The 20,940-nt window shown below is 44.0% G+C and overlaps 1 protein-coding gene across 1 annotated transcript; it reads right to left on the bottom strand.

Annotated features, from left to right (window-relative positions):
• Positions 1–112: 112 nt before the first annotated feature.
• PAX9 (paired box 9) lies at positions 113–20,387 on the bottom strand. Its single transcript, XM_011999187.1, has 5 exons — positions 20,054–20,387; positions 15,862–16,258; positions 14,435–15,061; positions 11,352–11,491; positions 113–1,730 (listed from the first exon to the last, which is right to left on the bottom strand). The coding sequence occupies exons 2-5, from the start codon at positions 15,863–15,865 to the stop codon at positions 1,476–1,478; spliced, it is 1,026 nt and encodes a 341-aa protein (XP_011854577.1). The 5' UTR covers positions 15,866–16,258; positions 20,054–20,387; the 3' UTR covers positions 113–1,475.
• Between the last annotated feature and the right edge of the window lie 553 nt (positions 20,388–20,940).

Below are 20,940 nucleotides of genomic sequence, written 5' to 3'. Positions count from 1 at the left end.
CCAGAAAATCAATCGTTTTAAAATACAACACATACTACTCACATGCTCACACACACATATACTCCACAGCTGTTATTAACATTAAAGTGAAAAATAAATTGGTCTAGAAAGGTTTATGAGTTAAACTGTGTTCTGTAATTTCAGAAATGAATAAAGGGAATTTGTTAAAATTAAATAACATTGTATTTCTAGTACCACCACCAGTTTACCTACATGTGATACATGCTTCTGTACAACAATGTAAACTTCACAGCAAGCCATTGTTACATTCATTAGAGCAGAATTTTCCATTTTCTTTAAATTACAACATAATTTTGGGCTGAGATTGCTGAACACACAGGTAAGCCAACAGTAACAGTACAATTTAGTTTCACAGTGGTTTTCTTAACACAAAGTTCATTTTAAGCATCTTTGCAAAACATTTCACATTAAACTTAAGTTTCTAAGTGACTTTCTTTAGAGCCTTCTTGTTCAGATATCTTCCACCCTCTTGTCTTTATATGCTTGGCGTGTGTGTTGTTTGATTAGGTACAAAATGGGAGACTGGCTTGTTTTATTTGTTTTTCGTGTCCTCTGCTGTAGAAAGAAAGTGTCCTTCATGAGATGTTGAAGCCTTCACTGCATACACAAAATTTGGGGGCAAGTCCAGGTCCAGGAGCCCGAGCAGCCCACCACCAAACAGAGACAAAGACGTTGCCAGAAAGTCACCTTTGCAAAAAAGAAAGAAAAAAATAGAGAAGGGGGTGGGGCTGGGGGGAGGGGAATATCTTATGGAATGAAGACACAAATGCACCATCCAGAGTCCATATTTACAAACTAATAGAAAATATAAACATTATTGTATTTGGAACCAAGTCAAAACACCAGGGAAAGCTAGATTCAGATATTGCTTGGGTTCTACATATATTTTTCAACAAAATAGGTCATGTCTTAGAGATAAACAAAGGATCACTCAAACAAGTCAATTATTGATTTGTTTCGTAATGATGAATTAAAGCTTACTTGGTTACCATATTTGATTAGAGGGTGTAGCATAATTTTTTTTCTATAAGTACTTTCCTTTATTGATTTTGCAAAATCTCAATAATTGCACATTTCAAAAGTTTAGGTTGATTTAGAATAAATATACACATGTGGTTTTACCAAAGACTAGTTTGTAAAGTTCCTTAAACCCTTTGAGGGGTGTAGGTTTCTTTGCTATATTAAGACAGTATATGGGCAACACAATGTGTCATTCAATGCTTATTGTTGCTCTTGTTTTTAAATTCTAAAGTCATGTCAGTTTTTCTGCAAGAGAAAAGTTATGGCAAGAAATATGTAAGTATCATCAGCACAAAGGATGTGAGTCCGTACAGCCAGCTTTCAAGGCAGGAGAGTTGGAGGGCAGGAGGGGTGGAATGTGAGACCTGCGAATTGGGGGAGGAGGTGCTGATACGGGGAGACCCGGGTGAAGCTGCTGGAGACGGAATTTCCCATCAGAGTGCGGAAGCCGTGACAGAATGACTACCTTCTCTGGCTGCCTGCATTCCCTTGAACGCCAGCGATGCGGGAATGTCACAGTTGTGGGGAGACAATGGGGTGCTGCCAGCATGTTGCCACCCATGTCCAGCAACATAACCAGAAGGAGCAGCGCTGTAGGTCATGTAAGGCGACACTTGGGCCGGGGTAGGGTAAGGAGTCATGCTGGATGCTGACACAAAACTGCCCACAGCTGGGAGACCATTTGGTGCCTGAGAGGAGTAGAAAAGAAGTGAAAAATAATCACATTATAGGAGTGAACATTTCACAGGTTCTTAGAAGCAGAATTTAAGTCTGAGTAAGCCAACAATGCTCTAACTCCACTCTCCGACTGTTTAAAAAAAAAAATTGAGCTTTATTATATTCTAAAGACATTCACAGTCTTGCCACTTAAACAAACATAATGGCAAGATACTATTCTTTCCACAAACATTTAGAGAAAGCTGCAACCAGAAAATTCATAGTATTTGCTTGTGCTATTTGGAGGTACAGGAAGGAGGTGCAGGGTGAAAAAAGAATCAATAGCGATTAAATACTCTTAGAATCTGTTCGGCTGTCTTCATTGCCTTTGTCAACCTTCCTGGGACTTGGGTTTTGTTTGGCGCTTTTGTTGAGGCACTTGTGACAGGCCTGGTTGGTATAGCTTTTTTCAGTAAAGAAGGGCACAGACTGCAGGCTGTCATGTTAGAAACTCACAACAAACACGACCTTCGTTAAAGAAAATATATACCATATTTTAAGAGATCATATTGAAAATTCCTGTTGGACAAAGGACATACAAAAATCAGGCACTTTGTCTTGTAAGGATTTTTAAATGAATATTGCAGGTACCTTTTCCAGGACTGTTTTATCAGAAAGGAAACTGTCTTTCCTCATATAAAAGAACTGCATATACCTGGTTTTGAAATTGGAAAGTTTGCTTGCAAAGTTTTTGGGCCCTGTGATGTGAGTTTTTAAAAGCCACGTGGATAAATCTCTTGAAGTGAATTTAGAAGTTAAAATCTTTGTTTGCAAACACAATGCAGCACTCCTGGCAGGCGAGCCTGCCTAGAAACCAGTGCTCTCTTGGCAGCCAATGAATTATTGTTGGTATCGTTACTATTAACAACACTAAAAACACCCTGATTTTTAATCCTGATTCTGGCATGAACACTGGGCATCCTTCTTCAAGTAGTCTAATTTTTTCCCCTCAATTTTTATACTATTTAGAAATAAAGAGTAGATCCTGTGTCCTGATAGTGACATGAATGAATTACCATTTCAACATATTTCCTAGTGAAAATATAATGTAAATACTATAATTGTATTAGGAAAATTGATTTAATCCTTAAAATTAAATTAATCAGGTGTATGTTAGCTAAATACGTCTTCTCGTTCAATTGCAACATATGAATTACTTTCTAATTTAATTTATTTGGGCTATTGTTTTCACTTCTACATCTATGAGAATGCAGTGGTGGGGTCTCAGAAACTGTTTTCTCAGTGCAGAGTAGATGAATATGTACATGGAATAGAATATATACATGGGTATGACTTAACATTACTCATGCATTTCTGACAAAATAAGAAAAATATTAGAGGGGTTAGCCTTGTGTCTATGTTCTCTAAGAACAAACACCTCAGGCTGTGTTTTTCGATGTTGGTTCTTTGAAAATAGGGAATGAGAAAGGAAGCTAAAGTTTCTTAAGTTTGTCCTATGTCCCAGGCACCAAGAAATATCCAACATATTTTACTGAATAATGAGGATTAATGAATTATATAGTTCATTACAAATGATTGAGTTTATCATAATTACAAGATAGCATGTCACAAACACAAGACAATGTTCAACTGAAATTAAAGTGTATTTGAAGCGTCCCAGAGAATGATGATGCTGCATTTTTTAAATCAAGAAACTACTGCACATAACTGTTGAATACAAATGAAATCATCCTCTTTTTACACAAGGATATAGATTAAGAGGTTTAGCCATGTACCCTCAACCAATTGGCAAGTCAGTGACCATGTGTTAAAAGAATTTATCACCCCTGTCCAATGCAGGGTCCTCTGTAGCATATCATACTGTTTTTCCTGGACACTTAAAAGATAGATGCACTTTAATTTAAAACTAGAGCATCTTTTGAGATAACATCCGGTAACAAATTCTTTTCTCTCCTAGAACATGATTCTCATTGTTAGATCCTCACCTCTTTCTTAGCTTCTAAAAAAAAAAAAAAACAGTTTCTTCCACTTTTTGAGAATTGCTGATTATATCTCAAAGGAGACACACTTTAAGGCTCTTGTGAGATGGGTATCAAGATAGAGAACTATCAAATTACAGGGGAAAAAAATTTAGTTTTGCATAGAGATTATAGTTTTTATCATTTTTATTTAGAATTGTCCCAATAATCTATGATAAATGAGTTTGGAAAGAAATAAATCCAATTCAGTTATGGAAAGGTGTTCACATCTGTATGTGGTGTTAACTAATATTTTCATTTCCAGCATTAACTAATATTTTATACTACTGATGCCAGTGTGAACTAAGAATAATGAAAAAAGAATGCTAACATTAAAAATTAATTCTAAAATAATAAAAATCTTTGGCCAACATCATACAGGGACATAAGGTTAAACAATTTAATATTATACATGACAGAAACAATGCTCTAGTTAGCAGAACATAACTGTTGGTGAGTTCTATTTTTCATCACAGCTAAATTTTTCCTACCTATTCTTTTTTCGTTGTATTTTATCTGTCATTCAAAATTACAGTTCTCTCTGAGATCCTTGCTTAGTCATCTTCCCTTTTCTTACACCTTTGCTCTTGGAATTATTGCTCATTGACGTGCCCCATTTACTTGGACTCTTGAGTTGTTTTGTTGCAATGTCTGTGGTTCCCTTACATGGACCCACTTCTTTTTGCCCAGAGATGTTCCCCCTGAAAGGTGGTCCTCAGAGACATGCTGCATTGAACTTTTATCTTAGATAATGCTCCTGGAATTTAGGGGGCGGCAGGACATTGGATTTAGGCCTGTATTACCTTTTAGTGCCTTATTTATTCCATGATTACATTCATTTATCAAGTGTTAAAAAATGAGCAAATTTTTCCATATTTGTCCAATTTCTCATACTTAATTCACAAACTTGCTTTATGTCATTATTCTTATTATTAAATATTTCAAAGTTCTCTTAAATCCACAATATTTATTTAGTATCATTTTAGTAATGCAATCCCCTTTGTACTGCAGAAAGACAAGGTAGGAAGAGAAGCTCGGAGAGGGTTGATTTCATCTCATAGGAAAAGGTGGCCCAGTACGGTGGCTCACGCCTGTAATCCCAGCACTTTTGGAGGCTGAGGCGGGTGGATTGCCTGAGGTCAGGAGTTCAAGACCAGCCTGGCCAACATAGTGAAACCCCGTCTTTACTAAAAACACAAAAATTAGCCGGGCATGGTGGCAGGTGCCTGTAATCCCAGCAACTTGGGAATCTGAGACAGGAGAATCGCTTGAACCTGGGAGTTGGAAGTTGCAGTGAGACGAGATCGAGTCATTGCACTCCAGCCTGGGCAAAAAGAGCAAGACTTCATCTCCAAAAGAATAAAAATAAATAAAAAATTAAAAAAAAAAAAAGGCAAGGAGAGGCTAAAGTGTTTGCTTTTAAAAAAAATAGAAATCTTTAAACTTAAACAGTATAAAAATAGCCCTTAGTTTTGCCTCAGGTTAAATTATGACCTAGCTTGGGGGTCTGGAGACTTTTGTCTTAATTTTACTTTTTACTTTCGAAGTTCAGATTTGTAAATTCAGAAAAAAAAAAGAGCAAGTAAATGTGCTTTAAATTTTACCTGCCTCCTGCCACCTTCATTATTTATTCATTTTAGTGACTCAATAAACACATCAATTTTCTCACTATTAATTTTGACACATAAAATTAGTAAAAGATATAAATCTCTACTGGGTCAAGTAATTGTTATTTATGAAGCAATCACTGAAAGAGTAAAATTTTCCACCGCAAAGGAAAACAACTACAGGTAGCATTGATGTTTGTTTATTCTTTCCAGTAAAAGAGTACATGACTTAAACGTCCCAAATCTGTTTAATGTTTTCAGTGAAGGGCATGTAATTAATCTGAAAAGCTAGTTAGGCCGAGTAGAGACTACCAAATGTACACTATAAATATAGTGGGAGCAAACATGCTAAATTACTCTATTTAATTGGATTGTAAATATGATTTATAAATCAACCAACATATGGAATCCCCAGGGAAGAGTAAACAAATTTTCCAAATGAAACCCCAGCAATGGGCATGTAATGGAAATCTCATTTTTGAAAATGACTTTACCTAAAGATTCCATAAATAAGACTTCAATCCATCAACTCCTTTCTCATGTGGATCTTCCACGAAAGGCATGAGAATTCTTTCCCCTGAAAGAACTGTGCAAGGGTGCTCTCTATAGCAAACTATCTTCTACCTAAATTTGAGAAGGAGATTTACTAATACAAAGCAAAATAGACTAAATTGCATACCCTAGAAAAAGTAAGTTACTTGCTTTGTTTTAATACTTTTAGGAAAAGACCAACTTCATCACACTGACATTAAAGGAAAGAGTCTAAAAATATATATATAAGATGCAATGTAGTTCTAGTTAAGGTTATTACAAGAAGAATGAAAGTACATGTTTTAATTTCATTTGTTCTGAATGTTCAAAATACAGATTTACCAGTTTTTTAAAAGTAACTTTAGTGAATATGTCGAAGAACTGTATTGACAGAGGGCTAGATTGTAAACTGTTTGAGGACAGGGACTTGCCTTAATCATCTTGTATCCCCACAAAGTAGTATACATCATAAGCATTCCACAACCATATGTACACTTAAGTTAGTATAGATTTGTGGAAAGCAAAAGATGTGACAGTCTTGCTTAAAAAACAAAGCAAAAAGGTAGGCACCGTTTATCACAGGACAAGCATTACACTTTAAGCAAGCAAAATGAATAAAGCTGTTTAAAAAAGTAAACAGAAGTTCTAACCTAGCCATTATTATTTGATTTATGGTTATTCCATTTACCCTCCCTCCTCCAAGAAAATGAAAATACATTAGTATCAAAACACTTGTGACCACCATAAAACTGCTATGGCAAATGTCTGGCAATTAGAGGTTATAGACCATTATTCAAATTCTGGGAATTGTCTATTCAACATTTTTTATCTTTAAGATAAATGCAAATAACAGTGCCAGGTCCTCTACCCATAATCTGCTTTCACTTATCAGTTCAACCCGGTCCTCCTCTTATGATAAAATGAATTTACCTTGGCTTTATAATAAAGTAGATTTAGCCACAAATAGAGATATGCTTCACCTAGAATTTCAACCTCAATATCATAAGCAAGAAAAAGTTTTGGATCTGAAAATAAACAAGATTTTCTCTTTTTTGGTGAACTCATTTTTCTGACTGTCATTCTTCCCTTTTTAATTCATTATGCAATGACCTAGTAAAACATACCTGACAAAATGAAATGATGGTTATAAATATGGTTTCAACATTCATCCAACAAGATCTTAATTATGCTTACTTATCATATTGTAGATCTAAATGTTTTTAAGAAATGGAAAGCTGCTATTTAAAAGCTTTTCTAAATTTTATAATTTTCCAAAATATTATTAAAATTGACATAGCCTTGAACAATTTTCAATTACCTTTCCCTGCTATTTTATACAACACATTTTACTGATATATAATCATTAATTTTATTTTGAAATACTACTGGTTAAAATATAACCAGGTCAAATAATGTTTTTCATAACAGATAACATTATGAATTTCAAAGACATTCTGCTGGCATTTGCCTAAGATTTCATTGTTTATAAATTATAAATTGTTTATAAAAATTAACTTTAATATGAAGAAAAATTTAGTGCAATATCATTTATATCTTTCTGAGAACAGTACATCCGCTAGGACAGCCAGTTTTTAAAATAATACACTAGAAAATCACATTTAGGATTCTAGAAGACTATCTTCATTTCAGATGCATGTACAAGTAAATGCTTCGTAAGAATTTCAGATTATATCTGTAAATTCAACTATTTTCACAACTTAATTCTGAACTTTTAAAAAGTTCAATTATTTATAGACTATTCTCTATTTCTGACATCCCAGTTTGTAGCTAATGTTATATTAAACTTACCAAGTTAACATCTGCAAACCCAAAATGAAGATACCCAAAGCTTATAAATCTGTGTCTCCAATTACTTGAGAGTATCAGATATTCAATGTATTTTTCCTGAGAAAGTATGCCCATTTGTAGAAAAATTTTCAAGAACTATACAATTATTTATATATAGCTTGAATAAAATTGAAGCATTAATTCACTAAAGACTTCCTAAAAGGACAAATGTATTCCAGCCCCTATGATTCTCTATATGAGGTTTTTTGACCATTCCAATTGTATTCTATTAGAGTTTTATGCTTTCAACAGAAAAGAACCAGCCATAAGGAACCAGAGAACATTGTTGCCATTCAGAAGCAAATGGGATTAAGTACTTCTAGCCCCCATATTAACTGTGGGTTTAAAAAAGCCAAAATAAATATTCTATCCTCAGAGACAATAAGGACTTCTGAATGGCACTGCAAAATGTTAATTACAATGTAATATTAATATGTAAGACAAGTTGGAATATTCTAAACTGAATTTTCAAAGACAAAAGATATCTATATACATAGCTGAAATGTGCATACAGTTTTAGTTAGTAGGAATCAGGACATCTGTCTCTACAGTTTAAGCTGAAAATAGAAACTCTAGGTTATGGTAATCAATAGTATCTATACTCAGTTGTGTAGTTTAGCTCCTTGGTAATTCTACAGGTGTCCTCAGGAAAAATATGCTTTAAGCACTATGATTCTGAATTCTCAATTTCCTTCTTTATATAATAAAATTAAACTAGTATCACATAATATTGCACTATTTAATAACAATCACAAATGCTCTGAAAGTTGGAAAATTTTTAAAGATTTTTTTTTGGCCAAAGATATTCAAGTTTTTGTCCATAATATAAACAGAGGGAAAAATATGTGTTACCTGAGTTTACATTTTGGTTGAAATATGCTGATTCCATTTTGAAAAATAACTTTTAAAAATAAATCTGCCCTTTGAACATTGGTAAGAGAAATGCACATATATGGGCAACACTTTACCTTTGTATGTTTATAAACAAGTATTACTGTGTAATTTAACCTTACACGAAATCAATGTCTAAAGTTCAAAACTGCTCAAAAAAATGGCATGACTGAAGTTTATGTGCCTACTTAGCACATCTTCAGCATTAAGCACTATTTTGATAATTATCATAGAGTAGCCACTGATTTATACTATTCTTAAAAACTTTTCAGGTTTTGAAATTTTACATCATTTGAATTATCTAACTATTAAATACATTGCAATGCAGAAGATTAGCATATTGCAATTGAGAACTTTGCAAAAGTAAGTTTGATATTTTTTATTCTGGAAAAAATAGTTTATTAAGTATTTAGAGCAATATTTATTTGGCTACTTATTTTTTTAAATTATATTATTTTATAAATGTGACAATTTAGTGGTTTAAAATTTAGTATATAAAAGGTAATCTATTTTTAATAATCAGAATATCAATTACTTGAAACTTCAAATTTTTTATTTTAAATAATTTGTCAGTTTAGTTTTGAAGTGTATTATAAATTAAGCATTTCCAAACAAGTTTCAATGCTAGATCTATAATTCAAGGAAGTGAAAATAAAAATAACTGGCCGGTGCGGTGGCTCACGCCTATAATCCCAGCACTTTGGGAGGCCGAGGTGGGTGGATCACAACGTCAGGAGATCAAGACCAGCCAGGCCAACATGGTGAAACCCCATCTCTACTAAAAATACAAAAATTAGGTGGGTGTGGCAGCGCGTTTCTGTAATCCCACCTACTCCGGAGGCTGAGGCAGGAGAATCGCTTGAACCCGGGAGGCAGAGGTTGCAGTGAGCCGAGATCGAGCCACTGCACTCCAGCCTGGGGACAGAGCTAGTCTCCGTCTCAAAATAAATAAATAAATAATAACTATAAAGGTTTTTTTGGATTATGACTGCTTGATATATAAACTGGGTTCATCAATGACATGTGGGAATTAGAAACTTTTTCAACTCTATACTTCACAACGTTAGTCCAATAAATGATGACCTAATAAAAAGCACTAAGCGCCTATTAAATGCTTGCTTCTCTGGTAGGCGCTTTGTATACACTCTTTCTATGTTTGTAACAAGATCCCTTGAAGTTTTGACTATGGTCTCTCAGAACAAAGTATACTCTGATAAATATTACTTGCTTTTACACGTTTCTCTTTAACTGCCACTTAGAACCACAGGTAATACTTAATAAATGCTTACTATGTGCCATATGGTTGCATTATCTCATTGAATACTCATAACGCCTCTGGGTTGGGAGTATCATTTCCCTGTTTTAAAGGTGAAGAAATAGAGACTCTAAAAAATTAAATATTTTCCTAAGAAGTCGTACAGCCAGAGATTGGAGCTCCTAACCATTGTACTATTCTGCCTTTTCTTTGCAAATTACGAATTAAGGATGGATGCTTTAGCAAAAGAAAATGACAAACTTCCTTATCATTTCTCATTGACATTCTTTACAGTAGAAACAGACTAAGGAAAAGGGCTCTCTTTCCTTGCTGCTATTTTCTGTGTTATTTGTTATTGGAGAGCCACCAATGTGTATTCTGATTCTATTTCAACAAAATAAGAGAGGGAAGAGGAAGTGGAAATGGGATTTGTTACAGAAAATAATGACCAGGATTTTTTTCCAAGTGAATAAGAGGAACAAGTTCCACTTAATGTTAAAAGCTGATTTTGACAGATAAGAAAACATTAAAAATTTTAAGTCTTCAAAATAATAAAACGAAAACTGAATAGCTTGAGGCTTTGGAATTGAGTTTGGGATTAAGAAATTTGCAAACCTACTGAGGTCTGCTGGGGAAACCTTACATTGCCTTAAGGTTCGGTTTTTGAGAGTTTTGAACTCTTGACTCTAGGACGGTGATGAATTTAGACTTAAATCTGGGGCTTTTGTTGTGGTGGTTGCTTAGCTTTTCCCGGGGGGGAAAAAACACGAGTGTTTTAAATTTTCCTTTGGAGACATGAGGGAGGGACAGAGGGGAAAGAAAAATTAAACGGTCCGCAGCCAGTCCGTATGATTTGAGGTTTTCTCACTAACTTCCTTGGGAGATTACAATGTGACCTTTAGTCGAGAAAATGGTAGCTCTGTTACGTTTATCTGAGTGCCCCTCTTCACAGGACTGGCCAAGCGGATTTGTCCGAGAGCCACGGGAGGGAAAGTCCGAGCCTGAGGACCCCGCAGCCGCTGCTGTACCGCGAGGCCGAGACCCGGTGCGCGCGTTTCGCGGGCGTGAAGGTGCGGGTCTGAGGCCCCAGGGCTGCTCCGCCTGGCCCTTCGGAAGCGCCTTCTTTGGTTAACTCTACCCTCAATGAGAGCCGCTGAAAGGGCTTCGGGAGCCGCCTCCCCAAGCCCCCAGAGGCCGAGAGGCCTGGAGGCGCTTCCCAGAGCCGCGCCCCGGGGAGCCACCGCCCCAGACTCCCCGCGCCCTGGCGAGCTCTCCCGACCCCTGGCGGGGGTCGAGGCCCCAGCTCCGCCTTCCAAGGCCCGGGCCTCTGCTTAGCCCCAGTCCACGAAGGATCTGGCTGGTAGCAGCAAAGGGGCGCCAGCCTGGGCTTCTCTCGCGGGAAGCTCAGAAAGGAACCCGAGTCTTCATTGCCTAAATCCCTGCCGCCAAGCGACCCACCTGACCTGACCCTCGCCTCCTCACCTGACCGTACTTGGCTTCCTGCTCCAGGACTCCCTTTTCCAACCCGTTCACCGCGTGCGGGGCGGTGGCGGGGAAGTTGTTGCGGCCCAGGCTGCTCCACTCCTCCACCTTGGGGCTGTGGTAGGGGGAGCTGTCGCTCACTGCTGAAGAGGAGAGAAGGTGTCAGGCCGGAGGCCCAGCCCGCGCGCCCCACTCTTGAGATGGGACCCAAACCCGCAACGGAGAGCTGGAGGGCTAAGACCTTGGGTCGGCCCCCTGCCCTTGGCCTCCCGAGGGCGCTAGGCCCAGCCGCGACCTCCTGTGCTTCCAACCCAGGCCTGGTGAAGTTTTACTTGCCTGAGAGTAGGCCTTTCCAAATTCTCTGACCCACGCCTGAGGGAAAATATTTTTTTCTTTTTCAACCAGTATTTTATTTCCCTCCGCCCCTCCGCTCTCCCAGGGCAAAGGAGTGGAAGAAACCTAAATAGGGGAAGGAACCCTTAAGGCTGCACGCGCTGTTTTCCACCTCCTCATTCTTAACCCAAGGCCGACTGGGGGTTGACAACGATTTGGGAGTGGGGCTGGCTGAAAAGAAAGAGAGGGGCGTCTGACCTAAGGGTGCCTGCACTGGTGCTCATTGCGCTGTGGGGATCTGGTACTTATGTCAATAGAGAACAAAAAGACCTGCAAAGTCCTTTGCAAACAAATAACTAAATTATTCCCACGATACGGTGCAAAATATACGTGCACAGATTTCTGCTTTGTGCGTGCATAGGGCTCCCCTTGATACTCTACCTCTACACATTACACATGTGATATGTGCATATAACTTAAAAAATAAATCTTGCAATTGCCACTATACATGCCATGGGTGTTAGTGGCAGGGTTTTCCTGAAAAAAGTTTCAAATATGTATATACAAGAAAGAGAAAATGAAATAGGTTAAGAAAATGAAAGTAAAATTAAGTGTTAAGGTGTAATGCTATCAGTTATTCTTTCTGTTCTTGGTGGAGATGCAAAGAAAATCGTATGGTGTAAAGTAATTACTATAATACCTAGGGTTGTGCATATTGAATTATTGGCATTTTTCGGTGTCCAGGTGTAGTTTCAAACAGATATGTGAAGGCTACAAACAATGTATGTTTGTCTTTGGGTCCTATGGATGGAGGAGCGAAGTTTGGCAAAGCCATTGTAACTTGATTTTAAACACGTCCATCTAACACAGTGCTTAAGAGAGTGATCATTTTTGCAGAAATGGTCATTTTTATAATCACAAATTTGTCACAAGCTGGGTTGTTTAAAGCTGGCATCCAAAATCACAACAATATCTAAAAGGAAAAGTTGCTCCTTTCCATTGTCCAATGCTTTCCCAACTGACGTTTGCTCTGATGGTAATATCCCTAGGCAAGAAAAGTTTTATTTTCAACTCTGTCAGTCTTTTTTTTTTTTCCACTATGTTTCCTCCTCTACCACCCCCAAGAATTAGATTGAGTCCCATTTGCACCAGGAAACTGTTTTGGTCCAGAACTGCCTGTCTGTCTTTGCCTTCACAGACAAAAGGCAGTCGGTGGGCACAAGCCTGAAGTTATCTTAAGAAATTGAGATCCCCCTGTGAGCCCCCATTTCTGCTGATCTCACACTTTCCCATGAACAGGGGCTTCCTTTAAATGTCAGTGAGGTCAGTTTATCCTATAAATCAAGGGCAAACTCTCTCCAACTACGGCTCCAAGTAGCTCCAAATAAGACAAAACTGGGGTCTTGTAAACTTGCAGTCAGAAAACAAGAAGATGAGAAATCAGAGCCCTGCTTTAGTTACTTAAAAAGATAATTGTGCCAATGTGGTGGCAACCAAGAAAGGCAGGAAGTAATTAAAGAAACTATTTCCCCCTTTCCTATTTAATTTTTCCTCCACACTTTTAAAACTTCAGGCTGAGAAATTAAGAAAGTGGACTATCTACGCATTATTTAAATTCTGCATCTAGGTCATTTAGACTTTCTTTTCTCCCTACCAAGAAAAAAGTTAACGCCTTAAAAAAAAAAAAAAAAAAAAAAACTCAGTAAAAGAAAACAAACTCAGGTCTCCTGCGGAAGCCGGACTGGGCAGGAGGGCTCGGGGAATCCTTCTGACAACGCAGAAAGGACGCTTAGGACTAGGCAAGGTCAGGGGTGAGAAAGGAAAGGAACAGTGGGGTGGCACTGCTGAAAGCATGCAGGAACTAGACAGATATCCACTTGCATTCTCGGGGACCCGGGGACCCCAAAGGAAAGTGGCAGGCTCAGGGAAAACTGAAAAGAACCGTAAAAGGACAGCATGGAATTGCCTGCATGTTATCTCCATCACTGCAGTTGCTGAGGCCACTTCCCTTCCTAAGATATATACAGTGAAGTCTGTTAAGTTAGAAAGTGAATGATGAGAGAGAGAGAGAGAGAGAGAGAGAGAGAGAGAGAGAGACAATGTGAATATGACTTCATCTGGGAATGAGTTACATGCAAGTTACTAGTAGTAACTTCGGGACCTCTATTTCCGAGGAAAATGAAGTGAAGCATAAGAACGAAACCAATTAGGTGACATTTGAACTTCCTGCCTGAGCAAATTTGGCCTGATTACCACAATCCAGAATCGGAGAATACTACTTCAATTTCCACCGCGTGCTGGACTGCTCCCGGTTGTAGTGATCCCCAAGCAAGCTGCTCTGCCCGCAGCGGCGTCTGCAGCCGGCAGCCCCAAGCAGGCTCGGGCCTCCCGGGCTGCGCCCCAAGTCCAGCCCCAGCCGTGCTCTCCAAGTGAGCAAGCCGGGCTGAGGCTGCCTCGGCGCGAGAGGCGGGGGAGGGTGGAAAATGCGAACCATGTGTTAGGGATGGGGGGATGTTATGGGTCTGATAGTTTGAGTTGAGGCAGGAGACTGTGTGTGGCAAGGAAACCAGGGGCATGAGTTTCAAGTTAATGAGATCAGGACACCCCCTAGGAAGACTCCTTACTTTTCCAAAGGAAAAAGCTTTAGGTGGTGGGAAAGACAGGGTCCCGGAGGCCGCAGAAACTGGTACCTCCGCTGGAGTGCGGAAGCAGACGCTGCACATTCACATGACCAGCCTCTGAGCCCCTACCTTGGTCGGTGATGGAGCGGATGCCCAGGATGTCTGTGACGGAGTGCGAGGAGGGCCAGGTGCGCGGCATGGCCACCGAACCGGGGATGGCAGGCACCCCGGGTGGCGTGGGCACCTTGGCGGCCGCCGCCGTGATAGGGCTGGGGTACGAGTAGATGTGGTTGTAGGGCAGCGCTGGCTGCGGCGTCGGCTGGTGCTGCTTGTATGAGTCGTAATGACCCTGCTGGGCCAAGTTGCCGATCTTGTTGCGCAGAATACGGCTGATGGAGCTCACGGAGGGCACGTTGTACTTGTCGCACACGCCGTCCGCCAGCAGGCGGTCCCGGATCTCCCAGGCGAAGATGCCGGGGTCCCTCTGCTTGTAGGTCCGGATGTGTTTCACCACGGTGGGGGTAGTGACCCGGGGCTTGCTGCCCCCGATGGCTCCTGGCAAGATCGAGCCCGTCTCGTTGTATCGCGCCAGGATCTTGCTGACGCAGCCGTGCGAGACCCGTAGCTGCCGGCTGATGTCACACGGTCGGATGCCCAGTTGGGCCAGTTCCACGATGCGAAGCCGGATGGCGTTGGGCAGCGGCCTCCCGTTCACGAACACTCCTCCCAGCTGGTTCACCTCCCCAAAGGCTGGCTCTGCAAAACGAACACACAGCGCGCAGGGACGCGCACCCGCTGCTTGGGACAGCCGCCTGCCACTGGGCCTCCCTGCGCGTCCGGGGACTGGGCGAACGCGCCCGTCCCGTACTAACGACTGGGACTGTCCCCAAACCATACGGTCCCGGAACATAGCCGAACGGCCCGAAACGGTCACGGTCCAATCGGACCCCCTCTCTCATTCCTGCCGTGCCAGAGACCCCTACAACCAAGTCAAGTGGTGAGACGCAGGGCCTCTCCGAGCGTTCAAAGTCTCCCGAAGCAGGAGGGGAAATCGGTCTTGACGCCTGAACGCGCTTCTTCTCGCCTGCTCCTTACTAAAGTCCTTGAGCCGCTCCCTCTCTCCACCCATCCCATCCGCAGCGTTTGTTCTGGAGACCCGGGCAGTTAAAGTCTAGGGGAAGCTAGAGGGTGTGTTGTTGTTGTTGTTTGTTTTGTTTTGTTTTGTTTTGTTTTCCTGTTTTGTTTGCGTGTGTGCGCGCGTGTGAAACAAAACTTGGTTTGCTACTGGGGCTGTGGGGCGCTGATGCCACAGCTCCCTTCTCTTAAAATCAGAAAATGGCATCAACAGCCACCCAGTAGCCAGCGTTCACGTTGAACTGCTGTGCGCCGCTGACCCTTAGCGTGTTCCTACAACTTGTAGGAACACGAGCAAAGTCAATAGAGAATGTGAGCGCTTAGTGGCGCGCGCCCTCGCACTCCCTCCCTCCCTCCCTCCCTCGCCCGTTCGCTCCCTCCCTCCCTTCCCGGCTCTGACAGAGTCCCCCGCCGCCACTCACCCATTGCTCCGAGCAGTACACCAACCCGGCCCCAGTTCCGCACTCCCAGACAGAAACTTTCCGCACCGCGTCAGTGGCCCGGCCTGTTGCTACCCGGGCGGACCGCCGGCGCCTCCGATTCTTCCCAGGAGGAGGAGGCGAGAGTGCAAAAGGAAGAAGTAAAAGGAAGTCTGTGCCCCGATGAAAGAGACTTGAGTTCTGCATTTCAATCTAAGCAGCAACGTGGGCTGGGCTGAGCGGGGCCGGGCTGCTCAGTCTATCACTCACTGGGGACACGCCCTAAAAGGGGCGGGTCCGAGGGCAAGCTGCGTGGTGATTGGTGCGGGTCGGTGAGCTACAGCGCAGTCCAGGAAACTCCTTCCGCTGTCTCTTTCAGGCTGGCTCCCCACCTGGGTGACTAAATACAATGAAAATGGGTGTTTGACATCTTCCCAGAAGAGGCACAAAAAGACAGCAAAATCAGGCTGGTAAAATGCTGAATAAACAAATGAAAGCGTTTGGTCTGAATATGAATGACTCGAAGGGAGAAGGGGCCCTAGGAGACCTCCTCTAGGGAACGATGGACGTCTCAGAATTGAAGTTAAGACTATAGGTGGGAGGCGGCGCCACCGTGCACAGGGGTGAGGGAGTTGTCTTAGCAAAATCTGTCATGCGGGCCTCTGGGGACTGTCAGGAGATGATCTGTGTCACCTGCCGATTCTACCTCACTTCAGTCCATGCCAGGTGGCGAGAGCGCAGGTGTGAGAAGGTAGGCCGGCCAGAGAAACCAGGACGTTGCGGGGAGCCCAAGCAACAGGTGGGGGCCACTGTTAAGGTCAGGGAGGTTCCTCCTACCGCCAACTTCCTGCGGTGGCCCCCCAGTACAGGTGGACCGGCTAACCACTAGCCACACAGGCTCGAGGCAGGGGCCACGCCGTGTGCAGGGAACTGAACCACAGGCGGCTAACGCGAACGCACCGCCCCAAGTCGACCGATTGCCAGTGCGTGGGGCACTCACTATGGAGCCCAAGGCTCCTCCACATTCAGCCACTGTCCTGGGCCCCTGGCTCTCGGTGCCAGCGTTTGCGTGGGTTCTCCAAACCAGTGAGCCCCCTCGAAAGAGTTTTGTTTAAATGTAAAAGAGACTTAGTCCCAAGACAGTGGACACCGACGCTGCACATGGATGTAATTCCCTCGTCTTCCGTCAAGCTCCCAGAGGCCCTGCAGTTCTGCCTACTTCTGAATTTTCACTTTTGTTCACTCTAAGTCTAACCTAAAGTGTACCGTATGCCTTTTTGCAGCCAAAGTTATTAATATTTGCATTTAGGGTTGTGGAGAATGTGAATCAAAATAATAAACAAGAAGAGAAATATTTTCCTGAATTTGGAAGTTTGTACTTCTTGGGGTCGTGAACTCTGCTACTGCTACTTGACAATCCAGAAGGCTCCTTGTGCACACAGGATTCAGGCTGCTTCCCCAGCAGTCCCTAGGGATGTGTGTGGCTCCGGTCTACACCCAGGGAAGCTGACTGGTCCCAGATCTCAGGCCAGTAAGTTTCAAGAACCCGGGAAAAAACTATGATCAGCCATGCTTCTGCAAAGGAACAGATCTCCAGATTCGCACTTCTATGGTTAGGATGCACTGTAAATTCAAAGTTACCTAACAGAATGGAGGATGTGAAAGATAAAGATGAACTAAAACACCATTCGTTAGAATCGGAATCTTGGGAAAAATCCCACAACTAGACATATTTGAACTTGTCCCTTTTTGTTGGTTGGTTTCAAATGTTTAAAATCTTGAAGTTTGACTTGATAGCAATTTCACCCTGGTCTGACCCCCAATACCTGTTGGATGACACCATGTGGCACCGCCTGGCATTTTTACACAAGGAAAGCCTTCGGAAATCTAAAGATTTTAGAAGCAGCAGCTCCTTCTTAAGGCTGGTAGATAAATTAGTTGAGGCTTTGCCGCATCGGAGGGGAGCTTACGACTTTGCCTTAGGCTTGCGGGAGGGACTGAACTTGCCCGGCAACTTGATCAAGCGGGAATCCTCCTCCCACCTCAGACACGCAGTGAGTTTCGACCTCTGCGCCGAATCTGCTCTACTTCCGTGCACCCAGGGAGAATTTGCAGTCTGCAGGGCTGCTAGGCTGGTACAAGGATGTTCGCATGCCAACAGGCAAGACCTAATGTCCCGCGGGGTTCTGGAGACTTTGCGAGAGCTTTAGCAGTTCTACAGCACCAGCCTAGACTGGTTCAGAAACTGACATGGTTTAGAGCTCTGGTTATATGGAGGTAACATACAGCTCCCTCTTGTTCCTACCAACTCCTTCAGCTGTCACACATCTCCCCAGTTCTCACATAGGTTCAATGCCATCTCTCCCTTTCCACCTGCTGGACTTGGCTGTGACCATGTGGCCTTAGCTGCTGCGGATCCCCTGGGCGCGCCAGGGGTAGTAACTCACTGGGCAGAGGGCCTGTCCGTGGCGCCGGCGGCTCCCCTAAGGCCCCACTCATGCCGGCGGTTGCAGGTACTGGGTGCTCTTGGCATTCTCAAGAGCGCAGGAAGAGTCAATTTTAGGTGCTTTGGGCCACTAAGTATCCGCGGCAAGCCGAAGCCCCCGATCTGGGACGAAAAGAAGCCGAAGCTGCAGACAGTGTCAGCGGGATCCCAGCAGAAGAGGGTGAGGCTGAAGCCTTCCCGGGGCGCGGGCCGAGTGCTGGGGCGAGGTAGTCAGCGACCCGCTGAGACCGACCCAGAGACGACGGATCTGAGGGAGAGAAAGAGGGATGGGAGAAGGAAGAGAGAGAACTCTAAGGTCTGGTCAGTCCCGATGAACGTAAGGATGTAGGACTTAGAGAAAGAACAAAGGTCAGCTGGAGTCAGTGCCCCTTGGTTACTGCTCACTCTGGACCCAGAAGATCACAAAGAGATGGGAAAAATTTCGACTAAAAGGAGAAATTTAAGACCAAAACCAAAACACAACCAGTAAGGCCTGCAGCTGGCTCAGGCCGCGGAGAAGCCAAAAAGCCTTTTCCTAGTCGCGTCGAGGCCTCCTCCGAGGGGCGACCCGCTCTGTGGGTAAATATTTATTCAGTGGGAGACTGGAAGCCAGCCGGGCCCGAGAGTGTGAAGAAGGGGGGCTGCACCGAGTGGGAGGAACCAGTACACTCGGCGCTGGCCGGATTGTAGTGTACACCCGCCCGAGGGGAGCATGGGCCGGGGACTCTGGGTGCAGCTTGGCCCAGGCGTGTGGCTGGGGAAGCTTTAGACCCCAGCACCACCGGATCGACCGGACTCCGCCCTGCCCTCGCGGACCCCAGTCAGATGCTGTGAAGTCTCCATAAATCTGTCAGCCGTCCCAGTGCCGCGGGCAGTCACCTGCGGCGCCCCCTTCCCGGCACTAGAGCGGCCGGCAGAGAGACGCGGAGAAGCAACAGGAATCTAGCCGGGCAGACTGTACCCAGACCCAAGCACTGCAGGTTGTGCGGAACGCGGGGACTCCTCCCTGTATCCCCAACCTGGACCGACTCCAGGAAACCTGCTCCTGCGGGTCTACAGGTCAGTGATGACTGCGGATGGGAGGACAGGGCGAGAGTGGGGGGTGCGTATGCGCGGGAGAGAGGTTGTTCTATTCCGAGTTGCAGTTATGACAGGCAGAGCTAGCAGAAAATATTAAGGAGCTGATTCCTCCAACTTGCCCCCTGCTGGGGACACGATCCCCCAAGGGAGGTCCAGGCGATGGTGCCCGCCTCTTGTCCACTCGGAGGAGTTTAAGGGATTGCAAGACAGAGTCCAAGGTCCGGGACTGGGATTTTCACAGTGCATTGACTTCTAGCCGTCTGGGAGAAAACGCAGTAAAGGCAAGACCTTTCAGGATGAGTTGGGGTATTGCGCGCGGTGCAGAGAGAAAAACAGGCCCAGCTTCTCCAGAACTCTGGCCCGCTGCTATGTCCCCGTTTTGCAGGGTAAGCGGTCAACTGAGTTTCCCAGAAACTGCAGCGGCAAGTGACAGCCAGAAGCTCGCCCCGCGCCCGGGGAGAGGGAGGGTCCGCCCAGGACCGCTGGCCCTGCAGGATCTTCGCTGCGGGAGGGGGGCGGCCGCTAAAAGGAGCAGTCTCGGGGATTGGGGAGGGAGACAGCCTTCAGGGGTCCTCTGCCCCAGGCAGATCCGGAGTGGGAGAGGAGGACAGGAGGCGCCCACACACTGACCTGCGGCCTGGACTTGGAGGGACTGTGGACGCACCAGCCCAAGGAGAAGCCGCAAGCGCACCGAGAGGAGCAGAGCGCGACCGGAAGATGCTTGGAGAATAGCCCCGCGGTCTCTCCACCGTCTCATCAAGGAGCCTTACGGTTCAAGAGTCTCTCCGTGACTCCACGAGGTAGCTAGAATGGCAGCGGGTTGGGTCGGGCCCGAGCTCGGAAATGCGTCCCGGCGTTCTGAGGGTCCGATAGCGACGGGACCTGAGCCCTGCGGGCGGTGGGATCGGCCCCACCGGCTGAGAGAGCTCGTCGCCCGCTTTCTCCTTGCGAGGGCAGGGGAGGGGCCTGTTGCTGTCTGAAATCCGCTTTTAATTCTCCGCCTGCCTGTTTCCGATCACCCGGGGTTGGTTTTTCTGTTTGCTCACTCCTTCTATTACAGTAAAAACAATCGACATTTCTTTTCAGTTTCCCCATATTAGCGTCACTCAGTAATTGTTCCCCACCCCCCTTACCCCACGCGTTGAAGGCGAGCGGGATTGCTGGTATTCTCGCATTTGGAAGCTTTCCGAGCATATAAGCAAATCTTTCCTAAAGACTTTAAAGTAAAAATAAATAACGGCCGGGGAAATTGCCGTGACCCTAACATTACTTTCTGAACGCAAATTACACCCATTTTTCAGTTTTCAACAGTGGAATTGCTTTCAGAAGGACAGTGTGGAGCTCCATGTGATATGATTACGTTTGTTTATTAAATCCGCAAATGAAAGAGAACATATTTTTATGCAGGGGGCAAAACTCTGGGCTGCGGGATTGCAAGAGCGAACAAGGATCGGATCCCAACAGAGGAAGAGGGGAGCGGCCTAGGGGCAGGGAGGGTCCCTGAGGGGAGGCTGAGC

Source organism: Mandrillus leucophaeus, unplaced genomic scaffold (genome assembly GCF_000951045.1).
Source record: "Mandrillus leucophaeus isolate KB7577 unplaced genomic scaffold, Mleu.le_1.0 Scaffold587, whole genome shotgun sequence".
NCBI lineage: Eukaryota > Metazoa > Chordata > Mammalia > Primates > Cercopithecidae > Mandrillus > Mandrillus leucophaeus.
Note: the sequence above shows the minus strand (reverse complement) of the source record. Positions and strands in the feature narration are given on the sequence as shown.